Below are 18,733 nucleotides of genomic sequence, written 5' to 3' on the forward strand. Positions count from 1 at the left end.
TTTTGAAATAATCACACAAATAGAATCAAAAATATATATTTCCAAAACCTACTGGAACTTAAAAAAAATATATAAAGAAACAGTTTGAACGAGAAATTGGCACTTTGTAAGTTAAGTACCATCGTACAATGTGAAACTATCACTACTTTTGTTAAGTATGTAGATAATCTCCTTTAAATCATTTCGCCAGTGATGTCAAAACTCGACCGGTAAGTTTTTAGTGACACGCCTCGAAATGACTTTAGCGCCGCTTAAAATAGTGGTAATACACGCTTATGTAGTAATGAGTTAAATGCTTAGTTTGGAAAAAAATAATACTACACTACCACAAAAGACTGTATACCGAGTAACCGAAAAATTGGTCTTAAATTATCTCACTATCAACATTTATACTCGAAAATTGGTCTTATTCTATGTGCTTTAACAGAAGTCGACATTAATACTCGGCTGTAGCACTAATGCCCTTTTAAAAAAATATAGAATACTGTCAATATACTATTGTCACAGAAGTACCCCCCCACCAATCAAGAGAGTTTCTTTAAAAATTTTTGATTGTCGGAGTGGCGGGGACACCTCTAACAATGCACTAACCTACAGGCCCTGACTCTAAACTTATCACAATATCAATGAGGAAACTGGAGATGAACAGACTCCTAAGTTACTTGTGCCACGTGCAGTAAGGGGGAGTATAAACCTACGCTACAACCTCCTCGCTTTTCCCGTTAGCCACAACTTCCGCCTTCTCCGTCATGAGTTCTTCGCGCTCGTGTTTATCATCGGGCACCCCATCGGTGTAGTTCCAGGGTTGGATCTCCGAGGTCCCCCAAATCTGGAATGTGACGTACGTGGAAATCGAAACGAAAGCCGTGACGTAGAACACCGTCCGCCAGGCGGACATGAGGTGTTCTTGTTCGTTGAGCAACTGGAAGGCTGCCAGAGGACTGAGGAAACTCGCCGACATGTGGATGGTCTGGGCGAAGGCCAAGACTGGCCCGGCGAAGTTGGGGGCGATGTCGACGACGTTGGCCATCGCTCCGGCGTAAGAGGCGGTGATGAGTGTGACGGCGAGGAACCACACGACGAGGACGAGGTCGATGTCGCAGCCGAGGTAGCTGATGAGGAGGACCAAGAGCCCGGGCACTACTTGAGCTGGAAGAAGAAGTTTAACTCGGAGTTTGGCTTCGAGGGAGACTTACAGAGAGCCGTCATTATTTTGCGGACGTTGGTGAGGGACATGAGGTTGCGGGTGACCAACACGTCGGCCACGTAGCAGAAGAAGACGGAGGCGATGTAGCTGCAGATGAAGGGGGCTCCAGAAAGTAGGCCGTTCTGCAAAAAAAAGTACAAAAAAAACTGTTTTTATTGAGATTCAGAGTGAGTAACTCCGCCACTCGTCGTTAGGTGGCGCTGTGTGTTACACCTCACTACATCTAAACGTCCCGGTTACTATAAGTCGCGCAGCGAAAACAGACTCGTCACTCTGGTTTCCCTTCAAAGCGAATAAATCTTTCGCCTTTTACTAAAGATTTCCGTGGAGGGGAACAATACAAATGAGTCTATGACCAATTTTTTTGAAGCCCGGTTGGATTCTTCCGACTGGGCAATAAACAAATGAAACACAATTTCTGAGATCAAGTTAGGTTGGGAGGGACATTTTTAACAAGTGTCCAAACACTCCAAACTTGACAAAAATACATCAAATAACACTGGTCAACACGATTTTTGTCGTCTGCGTAAAAAATTTGATATTCTTATGTAATTTTATCACTTATTTCTATTCAAAACATCTTTTAGATGAAGAAAAATATCAAAAAAGAAAAAGAAGAAACTTTTTTTTCTTGACGAGTTAGCTCAAAAACGGTTAACTCTGATACCCATAATTTTTGTTTTTGTTACTCTGATACCCATAATTACAGTAGAACCTCGATTATCCGGATTAATTGTTGCAGAGCCCATCCGGATAACAGAATATGGAAAAAACACAAACAATGATGCAAAACTTGGATCATTATAAAAGTTAAATAAATACAAATATTATAAGTATTTTTTAAATATTTTGTGATTGTTGTAATTTTTCCTCTTGATGGTGGCCAAGTTTCGAATTCGTTTGAGAGTTATTAAAGAAACGTCCTTTAAAAATGCTCCAGCAATAATATCAGGGAACTCTTTGGCAGGCATTTTTGATTGGCGTAATCAGAAACAACAGAAAACCTTTCGCCACGTATTTTTTTTAACCCACCCAGGTATGCCTAAAAAATGTTTTGATAATTTTCGTATTTTTAATAACTTTATTTTCTCACAATCATGTTAAATAAAAGTACAAATAATTTCTAACTACATAGTTATTTGCGCTTGTATCTTAATGAGGGCGTCTTTTTAAACGGAGAGTAGGCAGAAGCAGTAACAAATTAAAGTAAAATGTTCAAAATAAAAGTTTCCTGAAAATGTGTATCATATCCAAATTTTTACTCAACAAACCCGAAAAAAACTTACTGACAAGTTTGAGATCTACTTGATTACCCATTGGTTAAGTTAATAAAATAATTTAACATTATTTACCGCAATCAGCATCAAATAAACTGCCCAAAAGAGCTAAAATACTCTCTTTGACAGAAAAAGATTGGAGCGATCTATTCAGAAAAGCTAGCGTTTATTTAATCCTGCTAATAAGAAATCTTTGCTGTGTTCTTTTGAAAGGATAGCAGGCATATCTGAATTAAATCAGTGATCCGGATAATCGAGGTACTACTGTATGTGAAAATTCTTAAGAATTTATTAGGTAATATTCAAAATATGAGTGTGTCAATTTTCATAAAAAAACTGTACCCCAACTTACCTTATTTTGAAAAAAAAAATTTAAAAGAAAAAAATCTACTGTTTTTTATAATTTGGTATGCTAAAAAAACAACAAAATTTTTGGCATCAAAAAGTCCAAAAGAAAAGTAAAAAATAAGTGCAATAAAAGTGTGAATTACGTGTTTTTTTGTACCTTTTCATTGTTACTGTGATCTATGACAACTGTAATCTAAGTCAGGATTACATGAATTACTCAATTACATTGAAATTTGGATTATGTTAACTAAAATTAATCATACCTTTGATGTGTACAAAGATTACTTAAGTTACTACTAATTTCATGTATTCATTTATATAAATCCAATCTGAAGAGAACGAATCAAGGAACGTTACACAAAAAATGACAAAATACCTATTAATTCCGACACAAAGAACTTTTTAGTAGAATAGCAGACAAGAGAGTATGTTCGGTCTAACCCCACATCCGATATTACCCCAACTCACCTTACATAATTTTCTTTTTCTTTATCAAAAAATTATTTTTATTTAAAACTGACTACCAGATGGTTTGGTGAATGGAAACGACAAAAATTTATATCTAGTTCCGGAAATGTTACCATAAAATCTTCATTTTTCAAACGGTTTCACCGATTTTCATAATATTTTGCACACACCATCTTGAGATGATTTTAGATGCTTTTGCACTCAAATTAGCAGTTTTTTAATATTTTAAAAACTAGAGGTCCTGGGAAAATTTCGAAGTCACCATCGTGTTCTCTGATCAAAATTACATAGGGTACCCTATTTTATATCAAGACGACATGTTTTCACTTTTATTTTGTCGGCCAGTGTAATCAAAAGATTTCAATGAATGACGAAATATGCAGACATACACTACCGCTCAAAAGTATTTGCCCACTTAAAAATGTTAAACCCTGAACAACAATAAACTTTCGCAACCACAAATTAAAGAAGTTTTGTTGTCAAACACCTTCACGATATTAACTTTAAGAATTTTGATGATTTCGTGCAGATTTCTGCTATTTTCTTGCAATTTAACCGTTGAATCTTGATAAAAATTGGTGATTTTGTAGATTTCGAGCTCTTCTTTGCGAATCCAAGCCAGAAAACGGCGAGAATCAGCGAAAAATCGTCGTTTAGCGTCAAAATAAGCGGATTTCACTAAGAATTTTGATTATTTCGTGCAGATTTCTGCTGTTTTCTTGCATTCAGCCATTGAATCTTGATAAAAATTGGTGATTTTGTAGATTTCTAGTTCTTATTTGCAAATCCAAGCCAGAGAACGGTAAACGTCAATTAACACTTTGGTTTTTGCATTTATAGGCTGATGGATTGTGAAAATATGTGAATCGATAACTTTTTCAAAATTTCTAAAAGTACGAGTACATTAAAAAAAATAAAAAATTGATATTTTCAAAAACATCAAAAAAAGAAAAAAATTGCTGTTAGCAACAATGAAGTATATATATAAACATGAAAACAAAAGCGGAAAAAAGAAATTATTTTGGAGTTACTAAAAAAATGTTGGTGGGCAAATACTTTTGAGCGGCAGTGTACGTTCCTTGCTCCACCCACCTTTTCGATGCTAAATCCGAGAATGCTCTTCATATACTTCGGCCCTGGAATGATGAAAGTATAGTGCACCCAAATCCTCCCGAACGTCGTCACCCCAATCGCCCAAGTATGCGGCGACGTCAAAATGGCCTTCCACGGCACGCTCTGCTTCCTCGTCGCCGCGTACGTGTTCACCGTGTTCTCTTTGATGTACTGCTGTTCTTGTAAACTAATTCTGGGGTGCATTTCCGGACTGTCGAACGCGAGGAGGTACCAAATTCCGCACCACAACACCCCTATGGAGCCGGTGGTGTAAAACACAGACCTCCAGCCGAGATGGGCGATCAAGAAACCACACAGAGGGTAAGTCACACCGATGCCGATACTAAAACCTGTGGAAGAGTTCAGGGGTGAGTTTTGCAGGGGTTGACAATGGGGGTGGTACCTTGGAAACTTGACATGAAGCGGCTGCGTTCGGGGACGGGGATCCAGTGGCCGACCAGCGCGTACATGGCGGGCCACGTCAAACCCTAAAACAAAAAAAAACATTGTTTCATTACGCACTTCCTTCCGGTCTCATTGTTTTATCATGTGATCATCCCCAGTCATGTTTTTGAACAGATTCATCCTCAGTTGGCTTTGAAACTTCAAGTTATGTCTTTAATTGAAGAAACAGTCTTTTGTTTCTGTCAAGTAGTTTGTCTTTTGTTTATGTCAATTATTAGTGTCAAATTTTAAACTAGGAATTTTAATGAAGGATTTTCACATTTCATTTTTAAATCATTTTGGGAAAAGTTCTCTTATGACAAATTGATTACAACACGTACTTTTGCTTTCTTTTTTTTGCATTTCAAAACAGTTTTCATCTAATAATCTCAGAATTGACAGCTGTCAAAGGACACGCTGCGGAAGAGTTTTTATTTGATTTCTCGATATGTCATTTTTTTAATCAAAGACGTGCGTTTTAGAGTTGCCAACATGACTGAAAATGAGTTTTCTCCAAACGTCACAAAAAGTCACTACTTTTTAGTCGTTTTTAGACAATAAATTAGACAATTTTGTTATAAGTAATGAAAAGTGGCCGTTATCAAGGAAACACTTTTTCTGCCTAGGCAGAAACGTGGAACTGAATCTTTTGTTTGGAGAAAAAGTAGTGTTATTTGGCCGAAAAGTGGCCTTTGCTACGCTATGCTTCGCCTCGCTACTGCAATTTAATTGCTCGACAAAAATTACCACTTTTCTGCCGTATAACAAAATCTACTATTTTTTATTGAATTTGGAATGATCAAAATGGGAATTTTACCGGGAAGTGCTTGGTAAACACTTAAGTACGACTCATTGAATTAATTTCCTGTCTTGTCATTGTATGTTCGCAAAAGAGCCCCGAAAAACGATTGTTTGATATTCATTAGAGAAGTTTGCTTTGAGTACGTTTTTTATTCAAATTAGGTTGTTTCATGTGTATTAAAACAAACACTTTTTCAGACCGTATTATAAAGTAGATTTTCATGTACCCAGTAAAACCAGTGGTTCTTACGTGCAACTTCATGTGTATTGAAACAAACACTTTTGTAGACACTATTATGAAGTAGATTTTCATGTACCTAGTAAAACCAGTAATTTTGGAGTGCTGATTAAACTAATTTTTTGTTATCCAGTTACGCGTTAAATTATCCGCTTGAAAACCGATAAAAACTACAAAAAAGTGCTGATTTTCGTACAATAAACTGATATTAAAAGAGCCCAACTATTCTATTAATAGTTCCACACACTTATTGATCAGCTAATAAATAACCAATTCTATAATAAATGAATGTGACGGCAGGGCATACACCTCTAAGGTTGGCAACAAAAATGAACATGTTTTATAGCTCGTTACGTCATTTTTTCGTATCTACAATAATTTCAATAACCACACGCAATCCAATGATAATGAATTGCGTCACCGCAACACGTGTGGAAGGATGACAAACAATTTTTTCTTCAAACGTCACAAAAAGTCACTATTTTTCAATCATTTTAAGGCAATAAAGTAGGCAATTTTGTTTGTTTTTTTTTTGCCTAGGTAAAAAAAGTACTTTTTCGGCCGCCGTCCTTTTTTAACGTTTTTGGGGACATATAAATTGGCCGGAAAACGGCGTTTTGCCTAATAGATATTTTTTTTGTTTACCGGTTGGTATCGCACTGTCATCAATTGACAAAGGAGTGTGCTCTGAAGTATTTTAAAAAAAGGTTAGAATGCTTTATTTCCAAAATAGTTACTAGGAGAGCAACCTTAAAGAGTAAAAGTCACTAGATCAGACTTTTTTTAATTTTTAAAATTATTTTTTAAAATAGTGTGGATCACACGTCCGAAAATGCTTTTGGACGGACGTCTTCATGTTGCTACGACTCGGCTCCGCCTCGTCTTCGCAATTTTACTCAGACTTGCAAAAGAACATTTTCCGGTCTTGTGATCTAAATTACTATTTCTGTTCTGAAATTGTGGAATTTGGCAGAGTTAATTAGTTAATCAGAACAAGTAATCGCACCCAATTTCATTCATGTACTCCTCAAATTAGAGAAATTACGCAATTAAATTTGGAAAATTTGAAATTTTTAGTTCACCCTGAAAATAAAAATTTTCAAAAAATGTGTTTTTTGTTGAAAAATTTGGGAATTAGGCAGAGTTAATAGGAATGTCAAAAGGAGTAATCTCACCAAATTTTAATTATGTATGTACTTCAAAAATTATGGAAATTAATTTAATTTGGAACATTAGAAATTTTTAGTTCGTCCTGAAAATAAAAATTTCAAAAAAATGTGTTTTTTTGTTGAAAATTTTTGGAATTTAGCACAGTTAGCAGGAATGTCAAAAAGAGTAATATTACCAAATTTCATTTATATACCTTAAAAATTAGCGAAATTACGAAATTTAATTTGGAAAATTTGAAGTTTTTAGTTGGTCCTGAAAATAAAAATTTTCCAAAAATGTTTTTGTTCTAAAATTTTGGAAATAAGGATTAATAGAAATGTCAAAAAGAGTAATTTCACTAAATTTCATTATGTACTTTAAAAATTATCGAAATTACGGAACTTAATTTGGAAAATTAAAAATTTTTAGTTGATTCTGGAAACAAAAATTTCTAAAAAATCAGTTTCTTGTATTAAAATGTTGAAATTTGTCAGAGTTAAGAGAAATGTCAAAATGAGTAATTTCACCAAATTTCATTTATATGTACTTCAAAAATTAGCACAATTACGGAATTTAATCTGGAAAATTTGAAATTTTCAGGTGACCCTTGAAACAAAATTTTCTAAAAAATCAGTTTCTTGTATTAAAATTTTGGAATTTGTCAGAGTTAATAGAAATGTCAAAAAGAGTAATTTTACCAAATTTCATCTATACAGGGATGTCCCAGAACTCGCGCCCCAGAGAGAAAGGGCTTATGGAGGCAACAATTCTGAATCAAAATTTTGAAACCATAATTGTTTCACTCAAAAAATAACCGAGATAAGACAAAAAAACTGTAGCCAATCCCGAAGCTGAACAGAATTTGAAAATTGGTAACTATGGACACATACTATCATCCATTGGTCAGTTAAACATTAGACTCTCGTTGCCTAGGAAATTGGGATGGCCATTTACTCCACTTCTCGAATAAGCTTTTGGGATTGGTTGTTAACTTTTTATCAGTTCTCGAATACTATTAAACTTAGTCAATTTTTTTTTTGATATTTATCATCTGTATTGCTGTCGGCACCCTCCCTTGCTCTCTGGGGCGCGAGTTCTGGGACATCCTGTATACTTCAAAAATTAGCGAAATTACGAAATTTAATTGGGAAAATTTGAAATTTTTAGTTGGTCCTGAAAACAAAAATTTTCCAAAAATGTTTTTGTTCTAAAATTTTGGAAATTAGGGTTAATAGGAATGTCAAAAAAAATAATTTCACAAAATTTCATTATGTACTTTAAAAATTATCAAAATTACCGAACTTAATTTGTAGAATTAGAGATTTTTAGTTGATTGCAGAAACAAAAATTTCTAAAAAATCAGTTTCTTGTACTAAAATTTTGGAATTTGTCAGACTTTATAGGAATGTCAAAAGGAGTAATTTCACCAAATTATTTGCTTTAAAAATTAGCGAAATTACAGAATTAAATTTGGGAAACTAGACTAGTAGGTTTTAAAAACAAAAATTTCTAAAAAATCAGTTTCTTGTATTAAAATTTTGAAATTTGTCAGAGTTAATAGACATGTCAAAACGTAATCTCTCCAAATTTAATTAATTCATCTCATTGTTCACAAAACGATGGCAGTGCTACCAACCCATTAAAAACTTCAAGGCCTTCCAGAAAAGTAGTTCAAATTGTTAGAGATTACAATGATAAAAAAGATAATAACACTTGAAACGGAAAAGCTGTTCCAAATTAAAACCCCGTTGACCTAATTTTCTCTTATCACTAACTGGTAATGAAACCGGAAAGTACTTAGCAACTCAATTGGATTCCTGCGAAAGTGACTATGAAAAAACCCGTTACGTAATAACTCGCAAAAAGCCACAAAAGTGATGCATTTTAATTACACTAAATAGACCAATTTGCATCATTCTACGACGTACTTTTCTTTCGCCTTCAGTCATAAACTAAAAAAAAAAGCATTTGGAATCTTGCAACCGCAGCCTTGCTGTAAAAGGTGATTCCAAACATCCAATTGAATGTCATTAATGAGCTTCTGGGATAATTTACAGCGCCGTATTTGCATAAACACAGGTAATAAAATTTTATAGTTCATAATGCAAGATCCACAACTCTTATGCAAAATCAATAAATATTGACTTTATTGATGGCGTGCGCTAGCGCAGTGAGCTCCACCAACTCATATAAAAATTTACTCACCGAGGCAAATCCTTGGATGAACCTCAGCCCGATCACCAGGAGATAATGCGTCTCGCTGGCCCACGGAATGCACAAACTGCACATCGCCGTGACCAGCTGTGCGTACCCGAACACCTTTTTCGTGCCTAATTTCTGCGTAGCCCACCCTCCGACGACTTGCGACACGATATAAGCCCAATAGAACGAAGCCAAAACGTAACTTTGTACCCTCGCCGACCACTGGAGGGTGCCTCCGTAGTCCTAAAACCATCAACTGAGTAATTTTGGCGGCGTCCGAGCAAGCATACCACAGTGTGGGTGCTATTCGAGTCGTCGACGGCGAAGCAGTATTCTTGTGTGGTATTGGTGATGGCCTGTGGAGGCTCCTCCACCATTGCGACGATGGCGAGGTTGATGTCGGTGCGCATCATGAAGGAAACGAGGAAGCCGGACCATGATAGGAGGTAAAGGACGATTCTGGCAGGTACTTGACCTGAAAAAACGGGCCTGATTGGGGGCAAGCGGACGTTTAACACGGGGGGGTTGATATGCCCCCTACTAATTTAATAGTGATTTTTCCTGATTTCCTCTGATTTCCTAGTGATTTATTAATGATTTCCCCTGATTTCCATAAGGAAAATAAGGATTTCCATAACCATAAGGAAAATCATAGGATATCACTAGGAAATCAGGAAGAATTGACTATGAATTACCAAAGACTATTCGATTTCTTGAAAATTTTCATTAATCAACTTAAGTAAAACTTAGGTACAGCATAATAATTTCAGACTGACACGAGACGATACGATGGTGCCCTTGATTTTTTTGAATTTGTATAAATGAATAGGTACATAAAATTGTACACATTAAAGTTATGATTTCTTAAATTAAAAGTTAAAATCCATCCTAATTTCTATTCAATAGAGACTGAGAATTTTTAACTAATTACGTTTATACAAGGTGTTTATAAATGTTTCTAGCATCAATGGTGGCTACGAAATGTCAAAAAAATGTGCCGCTCATTACAAATGTGGGTTTAGATTTTTCAACTGACATTTGCAGTTAACCTCAATCATAAAGCAAAGTTAATTTTGACAAAAAAACTGTTTTAGTTATGGTTTAAAACCCGAAAAATCAAAGACTGAACACAAAACCGTAACTAAAATGTCGTTGACGTGAGTGACATTTTAAGTGTAGTTAAACATAGTTATATTCACTATGAAAACATAGCGGCAAAATGGAGCATGGCAGGAATTCCAGAACCACCCTTGATGCTAGAAAGATTTATAAACACCTTGTACATTATACTATCTCAGATTTAAGTCCTTGAAAAAATTCAAGGTCACCATCGTGTTCAGGGAATCAAATTACATAAGATTATCAACTTTTTATGCCGACGACAAAAATTGTGTTGACCAGTGTAATTATTCCTATTACAGTAGAACCTCGATTATCCGGACTAATTGTTGCAGAGGTCATCCAGATAATAGAATACGTATATGAAAAAACACAAAAAATAATGCAAAACTTGGATCATTATAAAAGTTCAACATGTAAATAATAGTTTTTTTTGATACTTTGTAATTGTTATTTGATAGGTCTAATTTTTCTTCTCGAATTCGCGCAATACCAAGAAACTCTTTGGCACGCATTTTTTATTGGCGTGAGACCAGTAATCTGAAGCGATAAAAGAAAACCTTTCGCCACGTGTTTTTTTTTAAATCGATGATTCTGATAATAGAGGTCCGGATAATCGAGGTTCTACTGTAAAATCATAAAGGTATCCTAACAATCTGTAAACGAAACTTTACGCCTATACAGGGTGATGAAAAAAAAGGCGCCCATGCTACCTACACTGGATCGCAATAAATTTGCGTACACTTAAAATATCAAGCAGGCAGGATGATTTTTGATGATTTTTGGCAATGTGGCTGTGGGTTTTCTTAGATTAGGTTATGTCAACCTGACAAATGCTGTCACAATCATTCTTGGCATTTGGTTAATTTTTAATCTCTCAGTGTCAAAATGAAAGCAAACTCAAAAAGCAAAAAAATGGGTGTTCGCAAATTTATTGAAATCCAGGGTACCATGTTGCAGATATTTTTTTTCTAAGCTCAAAATTAAAAACCAAAAGGAAATATGTATGTGCATTTTTAACCAAGATAGAAGTTTTCTTCTTTAAACAATCAAACTCTATTTCGTTAAAAAATTTATAACAATTTCATTGTTAGAGGTTAGATTTTTTACAGGTGAAGATATTTTGTATCAAAAAAAGAAAAACCAAGTTTCTTAAACTTTTAAAAATATCATTTCTTGGCTTGGTAGAAAAACTTTCGATGTTGCAACATTGTAAAGCTTTTAGTATTAGTTGGTTAGTAACAGAGACTGCGAAATGTAAAATTTTATCAGAAAATGTTGAGCAGCATTGACAATGTTTTCCTTTGGAAAAAAATACGTATTGTAAAAAAGAATTGGTTTAGATTTTATTTTCATTCAGAAAACGACTTGATACTTCCACTCATGGGCGCCTTTTAGTCATCATCCTGTATAGTCTTGAAAATTTTGCTAATCAGAAGCGTTCATAACTTAAAAATATTTTTACAGATACAGAGTGTTCATATACTAAGCGGCGTATTAAACTTATGTTTTTTTTTAATAGTAAATTGTGCGGCAGTATTATAAATTGTATTCAAGTTATACGCAAAAAAATGGTAAAAAATGCGCAAGTTTATTAGTTATAATATAATAGCCAAACTGAGTCAAGTCGAGTTTTTTTTATTTCATTTAATTTAATAAAGAGAGTCGCCAAATGCAAAATGTTAAACATTTTTACTCTCAAAAAAAAATTTGAATGTAGATTTAAAAAGCGTTTTAAAAAAAGTAAGTTTTTTTTTCTACTAAAAAATTGAGATGTCTGCTCGGATAATGCGAAGGGTCCGATAAACGAGGTTCTACTGTAGCTAATAATTTCCGAATTTTTGTTTAAATTGGGGCAGGCTTCGATTTGAAAAATTCCTAATATGTAGTATTGGACTAATGCTCTATCCACAGATTGTTGGGTCAAATTGTTCAGTGACATCTTAGAAATTTTCTTTGATTTTGTTGCTAGTAATTTTACTCGACTGATGCCGTTGTGATTTTCCCTGATTTCCTAATGACTTCGCTTGATTTCCTAGTGAATTCCCCTGATTTACCATGATTTCTTATGATTTTCCCTAAGACTTATGCAACGATTTCCTAGGGAGGCCAACCCCTCGTTTAATACTCACGGAGCAAAAAGCACATCACGGATTGAATGGAGTGCGCGCTTTCAATAGACTGATACAAATTTGATAGAGGGACCTTGTTGAAATGACGGCGTTTTATTACCGGATAAAGCAAAGAGTGGTTATTAGCCAGTTAAATCATTCGCTCTAATAAATTGCAATGCATTATAATAAAAACATGGTCAAGGACACGCTTCATTAATTATTTCTAGAAAACTGTTCTTACCAAATAGTCTGTAGATGAGGCACTTTTCCTCCATGGGGTAGGAAAGATCACTATTGTAGACTTTATCCTCCGACATGATTAAATTAAATCACTTGACTGGACTTGTCGATTTCAAATTGAACGAGTTCTGCAAATATCATTAATTATCAACACTTTAGTAAACTGGTTCTAAACCCCGGAGGTCACAATTTAGCTTATTGGTGACTAATCACCTTTGGGGTATTGTAATATTGCATAATTCTCACTTATCATTGCAAACACTTTTTGAGAATTTCAAGGAGACGACGAGTCAGCGCTTTTGATAATACACTCTTACTTAATCTTTCATTTATCGAAACCGCATTGACGCGATAATTACAATTTGTTGAGGTTTTTGGACCACGAACATAACCTCACAAACTTTAAATGCAATTTTACAAGTTGTACCAAACTGACACTATCACGACTACATACCTGACGATAAAGACACCCACTCGTATCAAATAAATCAATAATTAAACAATGTTGTGCCATTTTAACACAATAACGAGCATTTAAAACACCGACTTGAGAAACAGCCAGCTGACGCCTCCACGCATGACAGTTCTCCCACCACAGGGCTCTACGTTATCGACCCACCAAAAAATGACATGTGGGGGTTAATTATTAATTTATCAATACTTGTAATTTATAATTGGGACAGTTTATCTGACCCGCGAAGTGTTTTCGGGTTGATTCATCGTCTCAAGGTTAATTTAAGCGCAGTTCCGAGTTTCGCACACTTTGAGGTGCCAACCTCAAAATGACAAAGTTACTAGTTTTGGAGGCGGGGTATTTAAACCACTCATTTTTTAAATAATTTATTTTGATTAACTACTGCCATTGCTTCCATTCCATGCCGTCGGGGGGCTTCACAGCAACCTTGTCTTTCGCAATCTCGTCCCAGTTTGTGCTCAGAACAGTCCCGCCACTCTCCATCTGAAATCAGGGCTCCCATTAAACGGGAACCTCCGACTGGGGGAAAACTTACGTAACTCTTATTCATGGCTCGTTTCACCTCGTCAGTCCCCTTTCCGTAAATCTCCTGGAAAAGTTTGTTAAGAGCCTCCTCTCCTTCTGGTTTCTCTTTAGCCTCAGCTTCTTTCATTTCCTTTTCAACAGCGGACCAGTCTTTACCCTTTTTAGAAGTTGGATAAGAAGGGGGCCCACTAGCTTGAGGAACCTCGACAGGAATCGACTTCGGGGTGTTTTTCTCGTCTCCTTCCAGCTTGTTCCATCTGATGCCTTCACATTTTTTCAACTTAACCTCAATCTGTCAAAAGTTGTTAACAAATGTTGCGTTGTATGGCAAATTCGTACCTTCGAGGGGGTTATTTTGTATGAGCATTGTTCAGGAGCCACCTCGTGCGATAGGTTAAATTTCAAGCAAACATCATCTTGGTCTGGAAACTTGATACCAACTTCAACACTTGAGGCTGTGAAATTTATATTAAGATTGTCTCCCTGCACGTTTTTTACGAGAATTGTGATTACAACTGCGGCATCGGTTTGGTACCAGTCATGCTTTACTTGCACTTTGGGCTAAAATTACCATCTTACATAACCTTACTTTCTATATTTGGGTACCTTTTCTTGTGGTTCGCTTTCGGCCATTTCGTCTCACAGATGGGGATTTTGGGGTGCTATTAACGGAACTTATAAACAATATTAGTTTTGAGTGTAAACAAAATTAGTTTGACAAGTGCGAGTTTTGATTTGACAGTTGACAGGTTGAATAGTGTGGCGCCATCTGTGTATTTTTTTGTGAATTGGTGGTATTGCTCTCTGATTGGTCGTTTCGGTATCAACACTGTCACATGTCAAGGTAACGTCAGAAATCAGAAATGGTTTTGAGGTTATAACGTGATGTGTTATTGTTGGTTTTTTCGACCTGTACTTCTCGTAAGTATATTTGGGTAAAACATGCGACAGTTTGTTAAAGGAGTTATTAAAGGTTCATCACAATGTCGCTTCTCGAATATTCTTTGGAAATCGCCTCAATTAACCCCAAAAAACGGAGCACCCACCGGTGCAAACACTGTAAATTTTGGACGAGATCGATGATTTCAATGGTCAACCACATCAGGCGGCACCAAGAAGGGGGGCTGCAGTGGTTCAACTGTTGGAGTGTCGTGGAAACGTTCAGTTGTACCGACTGCAACTTCACAACAGACACCACAATGGGGTGCAAGAAGCATTTGCGGGAGCGCCACGTCTCCAATGAAGAGTTTCCTGAAGAAAAAGTATACAAATGTGAAAAATGCGCCTTTCAAAGTTATTTTATGTTGGACTGGTACAAACACGTGTTCAATTGTGAATCAAGCTCCAAAGTGGTTCAAAAGACGAGAAGATAAAGTGGTGGAAGTGCGACGAATGTGATTGGAAAACAAAATTTAAACATCATTTAAAAGTACATAAAAAACGAAAACATGTTGGTGCCGATGAAATTGAATGGTTTCAATGTGATCATTGCGATTATAAATCAAAAGAACGCATTTATTTAAAACAGCACAAACTCCGGAAACATTTGGACCCCGATGAACTTCAATGGTTTTATTGCCACAATTGCGATTTTAAAACAAAACTGAAAGATTACTTAAAAACACATATGCGCTTTAAACACCCGATAATCGATCAAATTCGGTGGCATGAAACTAAATATAAAAATATTGTTAAAGAACATGCAATTGCAAACCACACGTGACTTATATCTTAATATTAAACTGGGTTAATGCAACAATAAATAATAAATCTGAAAAAGTACAAACCGGCAAAAAGTCATGTTTTGTTTCTTTTGAAAATTGTGTGGTTGAAGTTGTAATTAAGTAGGTAAATTGTAAAATTACAAGTACAGTAGAACCTCGTTTAACCGGATGCGAATTATTCGTGCAAAGATGTTCGTTGATTGTTTCAATTTCTCTCAATATTTAAAATTGTTATATTGTTAAGATGTTGATAAATGTTGTCACAGATTTTTTATATTTTGAAATAAAGCAACGTTCCAAATAATTCTGTTACCTTAAAATGTATGTTTATTTAACGACTCGATTATCCGTGTTTTTCATTAGAGAAACACGGATAATCGAGATTGTACTGTATTTTTAATGTTTTAAGAACTGTGTTGTAATGAATATAAATAAACATGTAATGAAGTGATGTGTTTAATTACACTAGTTTACAAATTTTAATTTCTCTTATATCCCGAGATTAAATTATAATTTTTTGGTGCCAGGGGCCAATGTGACCACAAAAATCCATTGGGCATAATTTAATCACGCCTGGATTTTTCACAGCATTTTTTTGTTTATGCATAGGAAAGTATTCATTTGTGGATAAAATGATTCGCAAAATGCAATATTTTTTAAATTTTAATTTTGGTTAAAATCTGTAAAAACTCCAAATTTGATTATAAGCAACTTTATTGAATAACTTTAATTCATATCTCTGACGCGAAGGAAAGTATTGAAAAATTTCTAAAAACTTCTAGATTTAACCCTTTTCATCGTGGGATATAAATTATTTTTAATTGCACAATTTTTTTAATTTTCCTTGTTAAACAAGAGTAAATTCACATTCCGAATTGTTTAAAATCAATCGTGTCAGCAGTTTATGACTGTTGTTTCATTTATTTTTGTTTAAAATTACGTTATTCCTTTTTATTCTTAATGTTCATCCATTTCCATGCTTATTTAAATGTATTTTGATGATTCTGGTTGAATTTGATTTACATTCTAAAGACAAAGGCCTAATATTCTAAACTGCTTTACATTTAAAAACAAAATAAGTTAATTTCCAGTTTGTATATTTAGTTTTGAAAATTAAAAAAAAAGTTCAATTATATAAAAACAACAGAAAAAAATCGGTCCACTCTGGGAAACAATTCGTGCTCGATATCGCGGAAACTATTTCAGATATTGAGATGCGGTTTGCGCCATCGTTTTTCTCGCGATTTTTTACATAAGAAAAAGTTCTTTGATTTTTCTACAGTCAAAATTTGCAAATTTTCGCAAAAATTCACGACTAAAACTATGCCAAATTTCTGATTTCGATATCTCGCTAATTTTTAGAGTCAACTTAAGTTATTATACATCAGTGTACGCAGAATTTAACGCAGATTTCAAATCTGGGATTGAAATTCAGATCCAACAACAAATAACTGAGTTATGGCCGATCAAAATTTCGGATAGTTGATTTTCATTTTTTCTCATTTTTCCCAATTTTCAAAGTGAAATATCTCGGAAACTATTAGAGATATTGAGATGCGGTTTGCGCCATCGTTTTTCTCGGCTCATTTTACGGTAGAAAAAGTGCTTAAAAGTCCAACATTCGATAGTCGATTTTTCGCGAAAAAAAATTGCGACTCAAACGATGAAAATTTTTAATTTTTTTTATTTTTGACCATAACTCGCAAATTATTTGTCCTATAAATCTCAAATTTGGCCAGTGGATAGATTTTAAGCTCCTCTTTCGACTGATATATAATTCAATGCTATTAAACGTCATTTTCATTTTGAAAACATTGATTGAAAATCACCCTAAAATGATGTTTTCAAAACAGTTTTTGGCCAATACCTCGTTTATTTATTAAGCAAACTCAACAAATTTGGGTCTCATTTTACGCAGAATTTCACGCTGAATCCAAAAATATGATAATTTTTTAAAATTTGTTAATAAATAACCGAGTTATGGCCGTTTGAAATTTTGGGTTGTCGCCAGAGGGTCAAATTTTCGAAGGTTCGAAACAATTCATGCTCGATATCTCGGAAACTATTCTAGATATTGGAATGCGGTTTGCGGCATCGTTTTTCTAGCGATTTTTTACATAAGAAATCGTTTTTAGATTTTCCAAAAGTCGAAATTTGCAAATTTTCGGCAAAATTTATGATTAAAACTATACCAAATTTCTCATATCGATATCTCGCTTATTTTTTAGAGTAAACTTGAGTTATTATACATCAGTGCACGCAGAATTTTCCGCGGATTCCAAATCTGGGATTTAAATTCAGATCCGACAACAAATAACTGAGGTATGGCCGATTAAAATTTCGGATAGTTGATTTTCATTTTTTCTTATTTTTCCCAATTTTCAAAGTGAAATATCTCGGAAACTATTAGAGATATTGAGATGCGGTTTGCGCCATCGTTTTTCTCGGCTCATTTTACGGTAGAAAAAGTGCTTAAAAGTCCAAAATTCGATAGTCGATTTTTCGCGAAAAAAAATTGCGACTCAAACGATGAAAATTTTTCATTTTTTTCAATTTTTGACCATAACTCGCAAACTATTTGTCCAATAAATCTCAAATTTGGCCAGTGGATAGATTTTAAGCTCCTCTTTCGACTGATATATAACTCAATGCTATTAAACGTCATTTTCATTTTGAAAACATTGATTGAAAATCACCCTAAAATGATGTTTTCAAAACAGTTTTTGGCCAATACCTCGTTTATTTATTAAGCAAACTCAACAAATTTGGGTCTCATTTAACGCAGAATTTCACGCTGAATCCAAAAATATGATCATTTTTTCATATTTGTCAATAAATAACCGAGTTATGGCCGTTTGAAATTTTGGGTTGTCGCCAGAGGGTCAAATTTTCGAAGGTTCGAAACAATTCATGCTCGATATCTTGGAAACTATTCTAGATATTGGAATGCGGTTTGCGGCATCGTTTTTCTAGCGATTTTTTACATAAGAAAAAGTTCTTTGATTTTTCTACAGTCGAAATTTGCAAATTTTCGCAAAAGTTCATGACTAAAACTATGCCAAATTTCTTATATCGATATCTCGCTTGTTTTTTAAAGTAAACTTAAGTTATTATACATCGGTGTTCGCAGAATTTTCCGCAGATTCCAAATCTGGGATTTAAATTCAGATCCGACAACAGATAACTGAGTTATGGCCGATAAAAATTTCGGAAAGTTGATTTTCATTTTTCCTCATTTTTTCTAATTTTTAAAGTTAAATATCTCGGAAACTATTTAAGATATTGAGAT

At 34.6% G+C, this 18,733-nt stretch overlaps 3 protein-coding genes and 1 non-coding gene across 5 annotated transcripts; 2 read left to right on the forward strand and 2 right to left on the reverse strand.

Moving 5' to 3' along the window:
* Positions 1-20: 20 nt before the first annotated feature.
* On the reverse strand, positions 21-13,342 carry MFS17 (Major Facilitator Superfamily Transporter 17). Of its 2 annotated transcripts, none has more exons than XM_088032253.1 (8): positions 13,175-13,342; positions 12,722-12,848; positions 9,538-9,722; positions 9,251-9,490; positions 4,817-4,901; positions 4,393-4,763; positions 1,197-1,329; positions 21-1,149 (listed from the first exon to the last, which is right to left on the reverse strand). In XM_088032253.1, the coding sequence occupies exons 2-8, from the start codon at positions 12,795-12,797 to the stop codon at positions 695-697; spliced, it is 1,545 nt and encodes a 514-aa protein (XP_087888379.1). In that variant the 5' UTR covers positions 12,798-12,848; positions 13,175-13,342; the 3' UTR covers positions 21-694. The 2 variants fall into 2 exon arrangements, with proteins under 2 accessions (XP_087888379.1, XP_087888380.1); XM_088032254.1 differs by lacking the exon at positions 13,175-13,342 and adding an exon at positions 12,934-13,043.
* On the forward strand, positions 1,476-1,598 carry LOC148177706 (U5 spliceosomal RNA). Its single transcript, XR_015769871.1, has one exon. It is a non-coding gene; the product is annotated as a U5 spliceosomal RNA (small nuclear RNA).
* A 205-nt stretch (positions 13,343-13,547) lies between the features above and the next one.
* Sgt1 (suppressor of G2 allele of skp1) lies at positions 13,548-14,498 on the reverse strand. Its single transcript, XM_088032255.1, has 4 exons — positions 14,327-14,498; positions 14,060-14,281; positions 13,731-14,012; positions 13,548-13,678 (listed from the first exon to the last, which is right to left on the reverse strand). Exons 1-4 carry the CDS (start codon positions 14,351-14,353, stop codon positions 13,574-13,576), a joined length of 636 nt encoding a protein of 211 aa, XP_087888381.1. The 5' UTR covers positions 14,354-14,498; the 3' UTR covers positions 13,548-13,573.
* Positions 14,499-14,535: 37 nt separating this feature from the next.
* Positions 14,536-15,185, forward strand: LOC148177708 (uncharacterized). Its single transcript, XM_088032256.1, has 2 exons — positions 14,536-14,641; positions 14,694-15,185. The coding sequence occupies exon 2, from the start codon at positions 14,704-14,706 to the stop codon at positions 15,091-15,093; it is 390 nt and encodes a 129-aa protein (XP_087888382.1). The 5' UTR covers positions 14,536-14,641; positions 14,694-14,703; the 3' UTR covers positions 15,094-15,185.
* Positions 15,186-18,733: the final 3,548 nt, after the last annotated feature.

This window comes from Gnatocerus cornutus, chromosome 3 (genome assembly GCF_029298725.1).
Source record: "Gnatocerus cornutus isolate USDA-ARS CGAHR chromosome 3, icGnaCorn1.1, whole genome shotgun sequence".
Lineage (NCBI taxonomy): Eukaryota > Metazoa > Arthropoda > Insecta > Coleoptera > Tenebrionidae > Gnatocerus > Gnatocerus cornutus.

Coding starts and splice junctions, on each gene's coding strand:
- MFS17 (XM_088032253.1), bottom strand. CDS start 12,797: ATGTCGGAGGATAAAGTCTACAATAGTGATCTTTCCTACCCCATGGAG. Junction 4,902..9,250: donor TCATCCAAGGATTTGCCTCG/GTGAGTAAATTT, acceptor TTTTTGTTTTAG/GGTTTGACGTGGCCCGCCAT. Junction 1,330..4,392: donor TCGGATTTAGCATCGAAAAG/GTGGGTGGAGCA, acceptor TTTTTTTTGCAG/AACGGCCTACTTTCTGGAGC.
- Sgt1 (XM_088032255.1), bottom strand. CDS start 14,353: ATGGCCGAAAGCGAACCACAAGAAAAG. Junction 14,282..14,326: donor AAAGCGAACCACAAGAAAAG/GTACCCAAATAT, acceptor TGGTAATTTTAG/CCCAAAGTGCAAGTAAAGCA. Junction 14,013..14,059: donor ACAAAATAACCCCCTCGAAG/GTACGAATTTGC, acceptor AACTTTTGACAG/ATTGAGGTTAAGTTGAAAAA.
- LOC148177708 (XM_088032256.1), top strand. CDS start 14,704: ATGTCGCTTCTCGAATATTCTTTGGAAATCGCCTCAATTAACCCCAAA.